The following is a 15,664-nucleotide window of genomic DNA, read 5'->3' on the forward strand; positions in this document are numbered from 1 at the left end:
AGAGGAGAGACCTCTTAGCAGGACCTACAATCCTGGAAGGCCATAGCTATTACCAAAGATGTGCTGAGTAGCAGCGGTGTTGGAGGGTAAATGGGGGAATAAAAAATTTCTCCTTCTCTCTTCCCCCATCTGCCCATCACCTGCCAATGCCTCTTAATGGCCAAACCAACAAAAGGCCAACTTCCAAGAAACTAGGTAACAAGGTCCAAGTTATATAAATTTTCTGGGGCTACTGTAATAAATTACCACAAACTGAGTAGCTTACAATGACAAAAATGTATTCTGTCACAGTTCTGGAAGCTAGAAGTCTGAGATCAAAATGTCCCCAAGGCCAGGCTCCCTCCATGGGTCTGGAATAGAACCTCCCTTGCCTCCTCCAGCTTCTGTTGTTTGGTTTTTTTTTTTTGGCTCACATGTGTCTCAGTCTGCTTCATGTGCCTTCCCCCCTTCTCCATTAGTCTACTTCCTTTCTGTCTCTTGGCATTGGAGTCAGGCCCACTCAGGAAATGTGGGATGGATATTCACTTAATTACATCTACAAAGACTATTTGCCCAAATAAGAGGAAATAATCCTTAGCCCTTCACAGTGTTTAGGTATTATAGTATTTTTGGAGGCCACTCTTCACCCCACTATGGGGCTCAGACTTCCAGAGGACAGATGAGGCAAGAGAGGAAGAGAAATTACTTTTTTTTTTTTTTTTAGGGGAGAATGGATGAAAAATGACAAGCCCAAGTTTATGAGAGAAAAACCAAATTGTTTACAGAAAACATAGATGCTTTTGACGGCACCCTCAGAGCTCATTTGATGCTTAGGGTTTGAGGGGTTCCTCAGATACTTTCTTTTGCTGGGGACATGCCACCCACCAAAATATCTTTACAGGCTTCAGATAATATAAAACCAAACCAAACAATAAATACCTCTGTCAGTCTGCTGAATGGGCCTTTGTAAGTGGTGGGAAGGTGGCTTTCACAGTCACTATATCTAAATGGTTGGCAAAGTCCCACAGTCTCCTAACCACCTCACCTCTGTCATCAGAAGGCAGGTCGCTGATCCTCTCTGCCTGCAATGTCTCATTTTTCTCTTCTCTTTCTCTCTTATTTGTACCCACTCAACCAATTTCCAGGGAGATGTCATGTTTGTAACTTTCATGTTTATAAGAATTTCCTTGGTTTGACTCCACATGTGTCCCTTACAGGATGTGCTGTCTACTGTGAACATCATCCTCAGTAAGTCTGTCTTGAGCACCTGGAAGGTTTTACAGCAGCAGAAGACCAACCAGAGCTCCCAGCTACTGTACTCAGTGGAAAGGTTTTCCCAAGCCTTACAATCTGGAGATAACACCCCATCGTTCCTCTCCCACCCCAATGTACAGATGAAGAGCATGGTGATAAAATCTGGCCAGACGAATATCTACCAACAGAATTTTATTTTTGCAGACTCTGACCTCTGGGGCAACGTGGCCATTGATGAGTGCCAGCTGGGACACTTGCAGCCGGATTCATCTATTGTCACGGTGGCTTTCCCAACACTCCATGCTATCCTTGCTCAGGATATTCAGAAAAAAAATTTTGCAAACAGCTTGGTGATGACAACCACCCTCAGCCACAATCTAACCAAGCCATTCAGGATTTCCATGACTTTTAAAAGCAACCATCGCTCAGGAGGGAGTCCCCAGTGTGTCTTCTGGAACTTCAGTCTCGCCAACTCCACTGGCGGGTGGGATAGCAGTGGGTGCCGGGTGAAAGAAGTCAAAGGGGACAGTGTGTCCTGTACCTGTGACCACCTGACATCGTTCTCCATCCTCATGTCCCCTGACTCCCCAGACCCTGGTTCTCTCCTGAAAATACTATTAGATATCATCTCTTACATTGGGCTGGGCTTTTCCATCTTGAGCTTAGCGGCCTGTCTGGTTGTGGAAGCTATGGTGTGGAAATCGGTGACCAAGAACCGGACTTCCTACATGCGCCACACCTGCATAGTGAACATCGCCACCTCCCTACTCATTGCTGACACCTGGTTTATTGTGGCCGCTGCCATCCACGACCATCAATACCCACTGAGCGAGACGGCCTGTGTGGCTGCCACCTTCTTTATCCACTTCTTCTACCTCAGTGTCTTCTTCTGGATGCTGACACTAGGCCTCATGCTCTTCTATCGCCTGGTTTTCATTCTGCATGATGCCAGCAAGTCCGTTCAGAAGGCTATTGCCTTTTCTCTAGGCTATGGCTGCCCCCTGGTCATCTCAGTCATCACCGTGGGGGCTACCCAGCCTCAGGAAGTCTATACGAGGAAGAATGCCTGTTGGCTCAACTGGGACGACACCAAGGCCCTGCTGGCCTTTGTAATCCCAGCACTGATCATTGTGGTGGTGAACGTGACCATCACAGTTGTGGTCATCACCAAGATCCTGAGGCCTTCCATTGGAGACAAGCCAAGCAAACAGGAGAGGAGCAGCCTGTTCCAGATCAGCAAGAGCATTGGTGTCCTCACGCCACTCTTAGGGCTCACTTGGGGTTTTGGTCTTGCCACTGTGTTCCAGGGGAGCAATGCCGTCTTCCATATCATATTTACCCTCCTCAATGCCTTCCAGGTAAGTTCTGCTGTGCAGGGCTCTCAGGAAATTTCTGTTCCTGTGGGACAAACTAATGATAGAAACATAAACAGGAGTAGGAATGGGGAAGGATTTTAATGCAGAGAAATGCTTAGCCCTAAGTAGCAGTAATATAAAAACTCAATGAGATAGAAAAGGACACCTTCCTTTGCTCCCATGGAACCTTGTACCTCTTATCACCTGCATCATAACTTGGTTGCATGTGCCAGTCTCTTCCAAATGCCCTGATAATGCAAGCAGGAGGGAAGTCACTTCCATAAACTGGATGTTGCTATTTGTCCAAGATTACTTTGGTGCAGTCTATTATCTCTTAAGTGAAAATAATTAAGCCAAGTCATGTCTCCAGTTAGTCTCAGGAAACATCAGTGAGCTCTGTGCACATCTTCCTTTTTCATCACCAAATTCCTTGTTCCTAATAAAGAACTTGGCCCACAGTAGGCTCTCAAAAGCCATTTGAATGAAATCAGTGCTATGTATCACATAATTTCTCTGAAAATATTTTGTTGAAGAATGAGGCAACGAATGCCCTAGGCGTGCTACACAATCTGCTTGATTATATTAAAATGGAAAGACATCTCCACTCTCCTGTAGCACCTAATGGTAACAGTGTTAGAAGAGCTCCGACAGAAGTATAAACAAGCCCCTTTGGTGCATGGGGAAGGGAGGGATTAATTCTGCTTCTCCCAATAAGTGGGGTGCGGGGGGTTAAAGATAAGGAAATACCTGCCCAAAGGATGCAGGTCCCTAAGAGCTGGTGAGGGGAAGAGGTGAAGTTGAGAGGTTGCTCCCAGATGCCTGTGACATGACCATAGGAACCTAACTTCTGCTCCTGCGCCTGTGGCTCTGAGTCATAGGTTCTTATCCAGTGACCTTCAAGGTATCCCTCTGTTAGAAGAAGCTAATGATCTTTCCTCATGCCCCAGATTATCATCACAGCCCGGAAGGTTAGGTGAGTAATATAGACACAGGGCTTTATTTAATAGCATAACTAGTAGGATATTTAGTTCACAATTACAGAAAATAGAAAACATTCTCCCAGTATCACAACATGAAGGGTACCTTAGTGTGCACCAATAAAATCCCTTTTAACATTGTCATGTCCTAGATTAATTCTACAAACACAGATGGGGAAAGAAGTACCGCAGTTAGCACTAGGTTAATACGACTTCTTGTTTCACTGGACAATAGAATATGATTAAAATTTACTTCTCTTAATTCTTTCCCCAGGGATTATTCATTTTACTCTTTGGATGCCTCTGGGATCAGAAGGTAGGATCAATGACAGTTTTCACCTCATAGAGAAGTCTAAAGTACTGGTGGCATGTTGAGCTGACTGGGCTTCTTTTCAACAATGCAGGTACAGGAATCTTTGCTGAACAAGTTTTCATTGTCAAGGTGGTCTTCTCAGCACTCAAAGGTAAGCCCTCACCCTTTAGACTTTCCACTCTGTATCCTCACGTACTCCAACTGGTAAGGATGAAGTGGAGTGTTCAGAATCTCTACCTTGGGATTTTGGTCAATGGAGCTAAATGCAAACCCCTTTGCCTCCATAACTAGTTGCTTTTGCATTTCACCACATTCTGCCTATCGAACACAGCCATGCCACTACCACAAAGATGCTTCTTCGCATCTTTAAGTCAGCGTTTAATGACAGATGAGATAAACTTAAGATCAAAATCAAACTTTCAATGCAAAGCAATTTTCTAGGGGGAATTCAAAGCATTAGAGAAAACAATTTGAGGAATAATAATGGACAGAATTTTCTATAGTTCATTTTGAAATATTAGTGTTGTCCTTGAATACATTTGACTACATGCACTTATCAGAAGATAGAAAATCCTACCAAACAACAAAACATTTTTTAGGTGGGGTATAGTCTGGTGGTAAAGTGCATATTTAGTAGGCAGGAGGGCCTAGATTTGATCACCAGCAGAAAAAGAAAGAGAGAGAGAGAGAGAGAAAGAAAAGAGGGAGGAAGGAATGGAGTGAAGGAAGGAAGGAAAAGAAGGATGGAGGAAGAATATGATTCAAATCATCTGTATTTTTTTAATACTGATGATAAAATTCCATTGTCTCCATGTGGTCCAAGGAGGTGGAACTAAAAATGCAGGAAATTGAACGGCTATGGGGCAGCAAAGCAGTCCCTCAAGAGGTCAAGTAGTCCTGGTCTAATAAATTTGCTTTGTGATTGTCTTTTTCTTCTCTCGTAGTCAACATCCATAGGTTCATCTACACCTGTGTTTTCTATGAGTTCTCCAATATCAAGAAGATTTAACAACCTTTTTGGTAAAACAGGTACGTAGTGACTTCTGGGTGTTCCCTGGTTGACCATAAAAAAATTTGCTCTGATGGGGAACCCCCTATTATTCCACCCTACACTTCATGACATTATCTGAAATAACCTCATCTAAGATAGAAGTTAAATGTAGCAACTTGCTTACGTTTTCACCAGTCATGAGGAGGTTGGTACAAAGAGCGACTCTCTTTAATAATAATAACAAATAATAACTCATGAAGAATAATATTAAGAAAATCTTGACTAGGCTCAGAGGGCTGTCCAGCAAATCATTGGCACAAAGTGGGACCTGTAATTGGATGCTCTTGTCAAAGTAGATAGTCCTGGTCTTGTGCTGTGGTGCAGCAAAGATTATACTTGCAAAATCTGACTATAGGATTCCATTCTAGGGTTTGTTTTTCCCCTTATAGAATATGCTTGTCTTATACATCGACACTTATGAAACTGTGCATATCTGTGAGGGACTATCTAAGTTAGCTATTCTATTAGAAATACAGTTAAAATTTCCATCTTGCAGGTATGAAATAAATAGTATTAAAGACTTGGAGCAATGGTCTCAGCTATTCTGGTCAATTAAATACCATGCCAATGTCCCCAACAGGAAAATAAGCACCAAAATTCCTGCCATCTTTTTTGAACTGAATAGATCTTACCAATGCAGAGTTCACAAGTGTCTCAAGATTCCCAAACCAAGCTTTTCGTGTAAAAGTATATTTTGACTATGCCTATCATTGCCGAATCTCCAGAGGACTTAGTGTTTTCAGCTTCGATTTGATGAATTACTCATGAAACTGACAGACCTTTTCATTTTGAAAGGCACTAATTTGACCTGTTGGGAAATGATGGAGCTTTCAGGGAGTGTGTTAACCATTGGCATTAAAGTGAAAATAATGAAAACTCTATTAAATTATTCCATCCGGTCAGAATGTGATGCACTATGTAAGGCCAGTGAAATGGATTTTTTGTTTCTGAATCAGTCAGATAAACACTGGGTGTGGGCTCTGTTCTTGGAGAATGAGGCCTTGATATTCTGGTCATTGCCACTGGATAGTCTCTCAAGGGTCATCAGCTCCACTTTGTCCCATTTGGAGGGTGCATAATCACTGTAACTTTGGTTTATGTTGTCAGCAGCCCCAAAGGTCCCCCCAGGCAAAGACGGAAACCTTGTTAGCAGTGGCAGTTCACGAAACTGATGGTAGGGTGGACACTCTGACCCTTCCTTTGCCCAACACACACTCCCCACTCTTCCTCAGCACGGTGCCCTCCATCTGCCCACTCGAGGCTGTGCCGCTGCTCCAGTGCTGCCCTCCCTGATGCTGGTTCTCGACACTTTTGTTGGCCCTGGTTTCTGTTTCTTCTGGGTCTTGCTTTTTCTTCCCTTATAATATCCCCTTTCTTTCCTTTTCCCTCCCTTTACAAACCTTCACCTTTAGCTCAGCCTCCTGGTTCCTTCCAAGAGCTTCCCCAAGTCACCATAATCAAGGGGACCAGGGAGGCTCCCTCATGCAAATGTCCCCAGGCCCATGCATGTGGTGGCATGTGGAGAGGCTGCCCACGTTGAGATCTCCCTGTCCTCTCCTTTGTAGAAATCTGGCTGCTGGTGTGTTGTGAAGTAGTTAGTGCTTGTCGGCTGCCATGCATGCTTGAGAACGGCAGCTCTTCTGCGTGTGTTGATTGGCACTCCTGGGCTGGGGAGGAGGGCAGGCATGGGTTGGTTTCCAGGCATGGCTGAGCTTACCAGCTCCTGGATTAGAGCTCCCCTCGGTCCGTTAGGAGATGGTCACACCCCAGAGTTGATGAAGGCTTATCTGTGAGGCTGAGCAACAACTCTGTTTTCCAGGAACGTACAATGTCTCCACCCCAGAAACAACCAGCTCCTCCCTGGAAAACTCATCCAGTGCTTATTCATTGCTCAACTAAGAACAGAAAAATCCAACCCACACGACCTCTTGGAACTGGTGGACGTGATCTGAGCAAGAGACCCTTTTAAAGCTATGGGTGAAGTGTTCTCTCTGCAGGCTTCTGGGAGCAGATGCTGAAGAGTCTTTTCCACTAGAAAAGAACCTTTCTTTTGTAAAGACAGATAAAAGTAATGGTTATGTTTATTTTTGCTCCCCACCCCCATCCCTTGTGTGATGTCAGGTGTGTATAGTATTTAAGTGAAACTCAAATCCCTCAGGCCCAACTTCTCTGTCTATATTGTAAAATAGAATTTTGTAGAGACATTTTCACTTTTTGCTATTGGCTACAAAGATAAGCTTTGACTGAAATAATAGGAAGGAAGCTAGTACCAAGGAAATACTTCATCAAATTCTAGGAAGGAAGGAAGGAAGGGAGGGAGGGAGGGAGGGGGGGAGGAAGGGAAGGAAGGAGGGAGGGAGAGAGGAAGGAAGGAGAAAGAAAAAGAAAAAAGAAGGAGGAGGGAAAAAAACAACATTAAGGACCATATTTTAAGATTTTCATAGTAATGATCTAATGTAATCACTCAGATATTTCAACACTGAGAGGTTAAAAAAAAAGACTCAAAATGGACACTGAAAGTAAGACGAGGGGAATGAGCTTGATATCTTCCTGATATTTTCCTAGTTACGAAGTGGGGAAAAAGACAGTGGAAAAATAAGAAATCACATCATTGGGATGCTTTCAAGTGGATAATGATATTTACAAGCAATGCACCTAGGGGGACATGATTCTCCTAAAATAGACATGGGTGGATTCCTTTGTGTGTCAAGGTCAAACCTAAGGAATGAACATGCAGAGAAAGTATGACTGCAGGTCCTCGTCAGATCCAAGTAGATCCCACTGCTGACTAAAGTTTTAAGTTTATTGAAAAAAGTCTTTTGTTTCATTTTAGCATACATTTTAAAAACAAAAAAAAACCCTATATTTTTATAACCAACCATTGACAAATGTGACATATTGCACTGAAAATGGAGTCCAACTGTCTTATTTGTAACAGCTTTAACCAGGTACTTCTTCTCTGTGCATTGTAGAATAGATTTTAATATTCTTCTGGCATTGTACATTACTATTATTGTTCTTACTAAGCATTTGATGGCCCTTGGTGTGCTGTATAATTTTTTGTGTAGTATTTCTTTCAGTTCCCAGACCAATATACATTAAGAGTTTTTTTATGGTTCAGCTTGTACTTATTACAACCACTTGGAAAGCTTCCAGTGAAAAAATTTACAGAGGGCTATTTTGTGTTCTTAATGACACTTTACCTTGATGAGCAAATGGCAAAACTTTTTCCAAGGATTTGATTGTTCATGAATTATTTGTGTGTATGTTGTCTGTATGTGTGAATTTCATCAAAATACAAATATTTATTAAACTGTATCCATATTAGAGTTCACCGTGGACTGTAGATATATTAGCCCAAATATTCCAGATCCAACTCTGATCCCAAAGGGAGTGGAAGAGGAACATGGGGCTACTCAGGACAGTGGGTAGTGAAGTCTTCATAAGGACTGGGAACAGAAATGGGGCACTATTGTCAGGAAGATGGACCAAGAGAGCCTGAGAGTGAACAACCCCCACCACCACCTTTTTATTTTTAATAAGGCTTGAAAGAGTTTTACATTAATAGTTTCACCCTTTAAAATCTCTTCCTATTACTTTTAATTTTTGAATTCTACCTCTGCCTCTCTCTTATTCACAGAACAGAAGAATAGGGTCCTAAATAATGGTTAAAGTCAATGAACTCAATTTCTACATATTTACAAATGCCATAGACATCTTTTCCCATGTTTGCCCCAGAATTGTCACATCCCTGCCTTAACTGAATGGTATAGTATTTAAATTCCCTAAAGGAAATGGTTATTAGGTTAAAATGGTTATTAGAATGCAGGCCACATTCTCCAGGCAATGATCAGCCTTGGTGTAGAGCTCAGCACTGAGAAGACAGAAGCAAAGTTTCAGGTGCAGGGCCCACTGAATTAGAATTAGATGTATCAAGAAAGAACAGCCTCTATTGATTTGGTTCCTGAAGTTAATGTCAAGGAAAGTTGAGACCATCTAGAGTACAATGCTAGCTGGGCAAGTGTGGCATCAGGGGAACCACAGCCCTGGGAGGAGGCTGTGGCTGTCATGTTCAAAACAACAAGGGAACAAGAAACACTGAACTTCCATGGGCTTTGGTAGAGATCCCTTAGGAATCACTGTGCTTGACCTTGTGAAGGGAACCTCCATAATGGCAGGAACTTTCCATGGAATTCCCTCAGGTGTAGATCTGGCCCTCTGCCTACAGTCGTTAGCAGAGGCACGTTCTTTTGTTTCCAACACACCCATCCCTGCACACATGTGCCCACACATGCACTGGTATACACACACACACACACACTCACTTGCACTCACACACAGGCTGGCATGCACCTCCACCATTTGACCACAGCACTGGATCCAAGTTCCAGAAGAGCAGTGAGAATGAGGTACTGAAGAAACTTTTTCTGGTTTTCTGACCACTACAATATACATAGATCAACCCTAGCCTTTCCCAAGAATACCCTAAAATAAACATAGAATTCAAAATCACAGAAGAAAACGGCCCATGGATCAGTGAATCTGATGAAAGCCAGAGCCTTCTTGGCCTTGAGGTTGCTTGGTTTCCAAGCAGAAAGGACAAGAGGCTAGTAGCAACAGAGAAGGAGGTACATAAATGCTGATATTGTCAATATTGATATTGGTGTCAGGTGAGCCGAGCCCTGTGGTCACCTTATAGAGTGCCCTGTGATTTCCTATTCCTGATATCTCTCAGTGTGTAAGTCAAATTCAAGGGCCAAAACTTTCTTGAATGAAGTTGTTTTAATCATTTTTGTTGTTGTTGCTTTAACCAAAAAACCTGAAAATAATTTTAAGGAGGAAAAGTTTATTTGGGGGTTCATAGATTCAGAGGTCTTAGTTCATAGATAGCAGGCTTTATTCCTTGAGGCTTGAGGAGAAGCAGAATGTCATGGTAGAATGGTGTGGCAGAAGAAAGCAGGTTGGGACGTGGCCACCAAAAAGCAGCGACAGAGACTCCACTCAACAGGAATAAAATATGTACCCCAAAGGCACAACCCCCAGGAGCCGCCTCCTCCAGCCACTCCCCACCTGCCTACAGTTACCACCCAGTTAATCCCTATTAGGGGATTCATGCACTGCTTAGGTTCAGATTCTTATAACCTAATCATCTCACTTCCAAACTTTCTTGCACTGTCTCCCACATGAGCTTTCGGGGGACACCTAACATCTAAACCATAACTGAAGTGAACTTCCATTAAGGCAGTTTCTTGCAAAGAGATCTGGGCTAACATTTTAGAGATTGTAAAGTCCAAGCATTCACCAATGAACAATTAATATAAACTACAGCCATGCTTCCTGGGAATGTTCTCAGTCCAGCATAAATAATTTCTCCAGTGAGTCACATGTCTGCCATCTTCCTTCCCATTTCCTATTGTTGATTTCAAGAAAGAGGTAAATAGATGTTCCATGGAGTTTTCGGCATGTAGGTTGCTAAGGCCAGAAATGAAGAAACACTGTGGGAAGTCTAATCCTTTTGTGTGGAGAACTTCAGAGAGGCCCCGTTGGCAGTTTTCAGAAGAAAAGTTACAAAGAGATGAGAAAAATTAGAGCAGCCAGCAAGGGCAGGTGGGAGGTGTGGGGAGTACCTCTCAGGTGAGTGGAGCAGAAGTCACATCATATAGGAAGACAAAGGGAAGTGTGGTTCTAGAGATGCCACGCAGGTGGAACGCATTTCATTTGTGGCATATAAGGATGATGTCAAATGGCGTCTCTGCATCCTGAAGATAAAGCCAGTGGTTCAGGCCATTAAAAGTCTGATTCTCCGAATGTCCAGAATAAAGAAGGAGTTTAGGGTGGACATACCTATCTTATGTATTCTCTGAAACACAACAGAAAGAGCATCTTACCTTTTCAAAGTTGTTGACTTTAAAGTCAGATGTCATAGGTTTCTAAAATTATGAATTGGGATTTTAAAATCATGTCTTAGTGGTATGCCAGCAAATGGCTGCTTCCTTTCTGTGTTTTTAACAATAAAATATCAAATGAGATCTCAAGCTTTCTTTGTACAAATAGGCTGCTTTTTTTTTTTTTTTTTTTTTTTTGTACAGCTGCTGCTGCTGCTGTTTCAGGCTTCCCCACATCAACCAGAATTTGATCCCATTCCCCAAATAGTAAATGATCTTGTCCATTTTCCAGGCTTGGGATGAGCTCAACTGGACAGCAGGGCTGATGTCTTTTCTCACACCATCCACCCTCAGAGCCAGCATGTGATGATCCATCACCTCATTGAGGATTTAAACAGGGTCTTTGCAGTAAAGCTTGCAGAACCTAATCATCTGGGAAACAAACAGATGTCTCTTTCAACATTTATGCATGGCTTGGTGGGAGTTTTTCTTGGCAGCTGAAAATACAGCCTTCATGTCTTCAATAGATGAGCATCCTCTAGCACATTCGAGGCAGGAACCAAGTTACCAAAGCTTCCCACTTGCAGTGAATATGAAGTTCCAATGATGGAAGCCCACCCTGGGCCAGACACCTGTTCTCAATTTCCAAATACCGTTTCTAGATGTTGGGAGTGGGCAGGGGGATTTTGGTTGTTGTGTCCTATGATTGAGATACCGTCATCCTGTCTACTTTCAAGTGAGATTATAGACCACCCTTCTTTCCCTTTTACCTATAAACTTCGAAAAGAGTGTCCATGACAGGTCCCTCTGCACAAATGGAACATGAGTAGGTGATATGTGAGCCTGTTCACACCCCAGGGGTTTTATTTTTAATGCAGAGCCAAGCAAAGTATGCTGGTAACCATTAAAGACTAAACACAACCCAGAAAAAGAAGGGTGGGGCTTATTCTCAGCCTGAAAGGCAACAGGAACTGATTGGCCAAGTCTTGGGAAGATAGCTGTTACACCCCACTGATGGCATTAAGCAACAAAATCCAAGAATGACTTTTGGCCCTGCCCTCTTAGAAACCGATTTTGATTAGTACCATCCTCTGTTCTACATCCTGCCAACCTGACCTTGGCTGTGGAAAGAGATGTTTGATTTTGATTAATTGAGGAAAACTGTGCATCCATTTGCTGTGTTTTGTTTTGTTTTTGTTTTTGTTTGTTTGTTTGTTTGTTTTCCTGGAACTGGGAACATTTTCCCATGCCCCCAGGAGCTCTCTCCTAGCTATCTTGGTTGAAATAGTCTTGACAGGAATCTCCAGCTGGGCTAATGAGTGACAGCTGGCTCTATCACTGGGCAGCCCAACAACCAGCCTGCTTCTCTTGAGGCTTTATCGCCACCTGGTGGACAAATAGTGGAGGCACCTCCTCTGTGGTCCGTGCTCAGGTAGAAAGAACATTGAAGAGGCAGAAGTCCGGTCTGGGAATGCTATATGCTGTGGGCAACATACAATTAAGTTACCTGGATCATCTGAACAAGATAAATGGTCAGGACTTATTGGGTAATGAAATCCAAAGAGTAATTCTCACTCTCCATCTCCTAACACTTTTATGTTATGATTCTTGCAGAGGAAAAGGAAATCAGAAACAAATAGGGGACATTCCAGTCATGTACTTTCATTGTCCACACTGAATTTTCAGGCTGGAATACATTTCTGAGGAATGCTAGGTGGAATACCTCCCTCGTGCTCTTTCCTCCTTCTCCACTCTCTGATTTATGGAACCAACAGCAAAGCTAAAAGCATCCCCAGAAATAACCTAATCCTGGTCCCATCATACTAAATGGGCTGCCAGAAGAGTCTGAGGAAGGAAAGTGGGTACCTTCCATGGTTCATAGGACCTAAAGACATGCAGCCACAAAAACATTGACTTGAATGATTCTATTCCCTTTTCTAATTTGTCCATTGAATTCCATGGTTGGAAAGGATTTTCACAGGCAATCCATGTTGAATCTGCAGCTGTCCAGGGTTGTATGACAGCCCAGCCTGCAGCTGAGGCCAGATGGTAAGTTTCTAGTGCAGCCTCTGGGCATTAATTTGCAAAGTGCCATCTGAGAAGGTCCAAGAGAAATAAATATGGCCAGCTGCTGAGAGGGCTGGTCCTTGGAGCAGAGGCCACTAGCTGACCTTATGTAATGAGGCAGATATCTTCCCAGAGTGGGAGAATGTCATGTGCCTTGGGATTCCTTTAACAGAACACAAAATTTCAAAAAGAATCAAACCTTAATATGCAAATACCTCTGGGTATAAGTGGTACACGGCAACTTAAATTTTCTCTAAAAAAAATGATTGATAACAGTGGTTAACAACAAATGTTAACTAACATTTATTGAGCTTTTACTATGTACCCAGTGCTTTTTAAATATTTTTATGTGTGAAATCTCCTTTAAGTCCTACAGCCACCCATTACAAGTGGAAAAAAAAAGGTAAGCACAGAAATGTTCAGAATCTAGAAGTTATAATGGAGTATGCGTGTCTTACCACCTCACTCTATGGCTTCTCCATGCAACCTGATGCTGTTACTCTGTGAAAAGTAGCTTCCACAGAGGGAAGAGTCTCCAGACCACAAAATGAGACAGGGAGAACTATGAAGGCAGAACAGGAGGAGGAGTTCAGGCTTTTCTAAGGTTAATCTCACTTGTCATTTCTCAGAGAGGCAGGTGAGCTGTGTTTTGGGCAAACTTTACAATCTGCCTGCTTTCTTTATTAGTCTATGACAAACAACCAAGGATTCCTGCTGTGTTCCTTTATTAAAAGTAGATCTCAAATTAGCCACCTAGTCAACTCCCCAAATGATCACTTTGACTCTATTTGTCATTTTAATTTTTAGTCTTCATTTAGATGATTTCCCCCTGAGGTTCCAACCACCAGTTACATTATTTTTATTCTTATCACAGATCTATCAAGTATTCTAGAGTATTGGATGTCACAGAGGAGAAAAATATCATTTCCCAGAAATGAAGTGTGATGTTGAAGCTGCATTTAAACACATCAAGTGGAGAATTAAGACATCCTTCTTGATTATTTTGACTAAGTCATGATTTTCCTTGTGATATGCAAACTAAATCAGCAGCTGATTTGAAACTTGAATCATCTGAATTCTTTGCTTCACCTTGCATGGGGAAATGTAGCTCTTCAGCATTGATTGACAGGCTGTTTAGTGAATATATTAGGGTGGTTAAGAACATGGGCTCTGGAGGTTGTGTGCTTCCCGATAGTGGGTCCATCTCTTCTTAGTTTGAGACCTTGGTAAAGTGATTCTCTTGTGACTCAATTTCCACAATGTAAAAGGGGATAATTACAGTACAAGCTTTACAGATTGCTAGGAAATTCTTATAAAGCTTATAGAATAATATCTGGCACATATTTTTTTGCTAAATAAAGTTGGTTATGATTGCTTTGTATCAGTCTGTGTATATATTTAAAAATTGTGCATATATAAATAAAATATATACACAAAAAAAACCCTATGTTTAGACAAATTATCTCCTCAGAATCAAAATACATATACTGTTCACATTTGTGCACCTAATTCCTGGTTAAGAGTCCTTGAAAATAATCCCAAAGTTGCCTGACATCCTAAAGAATGACTTGACTGAGGTTTGAGTTTAAAGTATGCTCATTACGAAGACAGAATGAGAGAATAAGTCACAGAACAACAGAGTGAGCCTGGTTAGCTTCCCCTATCTGCATCTGTCAGCTTTGGAGAGTTTACATATTACACAATTTCTTTTAATCCTCACACTAATTTCATTCTTTCCTGTCTTCACAGATGACGAATTGTGTGGGTAGCTGTGGTGTTAGTTAAGGTTTCCTTGGTTGCAGGCAACAAAACCATATCTAAAATGAGTTTAAGCAAAAATGGATACTTACTAGCTCCTATAACTGGGGAAGATGCTAAATTGGGCTAGATGGGTGTACCTTCAGGTACAGCTGGATTCAGGGGCTCAAGTAGGGTGCTTAGTGTTCCTGCTCTTTCTTTTGTGGGTTTGTCTCCCTTTGTCTCTTTATTTCATTCCAAGACAGATCTATGAGGAAAGACATCCCAGAGGCCTATGGATCCATAGACAGAGATGAATAAGGAAGAATGACTCTTTGCTTCCCTGTATGTATATGTACATATGGCCATGTAGGGCTCTGTGACTGGCTTAGTCTGAGTCATGTGTAAACTGCAGAAACCATCATCTCAGTTAGGATTATATTCTCTGTGAGTAATAAAGATTTAAAATAACAGTGACTTAAAATAGAGGTTTACTTCTGTAGTGCAAATATCTGCAGCTAAGCAGCCTAAATCTTTTAAGACATCATATCTCCATGTAGTTCTTAGGAGTTCAAAGAAAAAAAAAATATATATATATATATATATAAAATCTGCTTTTCCCAGAGTCACCTCATGGCCCCTGATGACAGCTCCCACTCTGGCCATCACATACCCCTATCAGTCATTAGGACAGAGGAAGGGACTGAGGTGGTATATGCTGAGACTCTTGTAAGAAATGTTTCTGGAAGTTGATAGGCAGCATTTCTGTTTCCATTCCATTGGCCAAACTTGGTCACATGGCCCCACCTATTTGCAAAGGAAGTAGGAGAATGCATGCTATACTCTGGGGAGACATTTGACCAACTCAACTTGGGGATTCTACTCCTAAAAAATAAAGGGATATGTCTGCTGTCCGCCATTTTTGCCTGGGGCTATCTCTCTCCCCTGCCTTCCACTGTGTCCACAGACCCTTCTTGTGATCCTTCTTTTACACTCTCCTTTTATTCTCTTGACTAGATAAAAATCTTAAAATGTTACTGCTGATT

At 42.1% G+C, this 15,664-nt stretch overlaps 1 protein-coding gene across 6 annotated transcripts in view; it reads left to right on the forward strand.

Moving 5' to 3' along the window:
• Window positions 1-7,235, forward strand: part of Adgrf5 (adhesion G protein-coupled receptor F5) — an 88,410-nt gene extending 81,175 nt beyond the window's left edge. For all 6 annotated transcript variants that reach the window (XM_071613333.1, XM_071613331.1, XM_071613334.1 and 3 more), the window contains 5 exons: window positions 1,197-2,591; window positions 3,840-3,881; window positions 3,970-4,029; window positions 4,823-4,907; window positions 6,749-7,235. In XM_071613333.1, the coding sequence (XP_071469434.1) occupies window positions 1,197-2,591; window positions 3,840-3,881; window positions 3,970-4,029; window positions 4,823-4,907; window positions 6,749-6,828 (1,662 nt within the window). In that variant the 3' untranslated portion in view covers window positions 6,829-7,235. The remainder of the gene's footprint in view (window positions 1-1,196; window positions 2,592-3,839; window positions 3,882-3,969; window positions 4,030-4,822; window positions 4,908-6,748) is intronic.
• Window positions 7,236-15,664: the final 8,429 nt, after the last annotated feature.

This window comes from Marmota flaviventris, chromosome 6, assembly GCF_047511675.1.
Source record: "Marmota flaviventris isolate mMarFla1 chromosome 6, mMarFla1.hap1, whole genome shotgun sequence".
Taxonomy (NCBI): domain Eukaryota; kingdom Metazoa; phylum Chordata; class Mammalia; order Rodentia; family Sciuridae; genus Marmota; species Marmota flaviventris.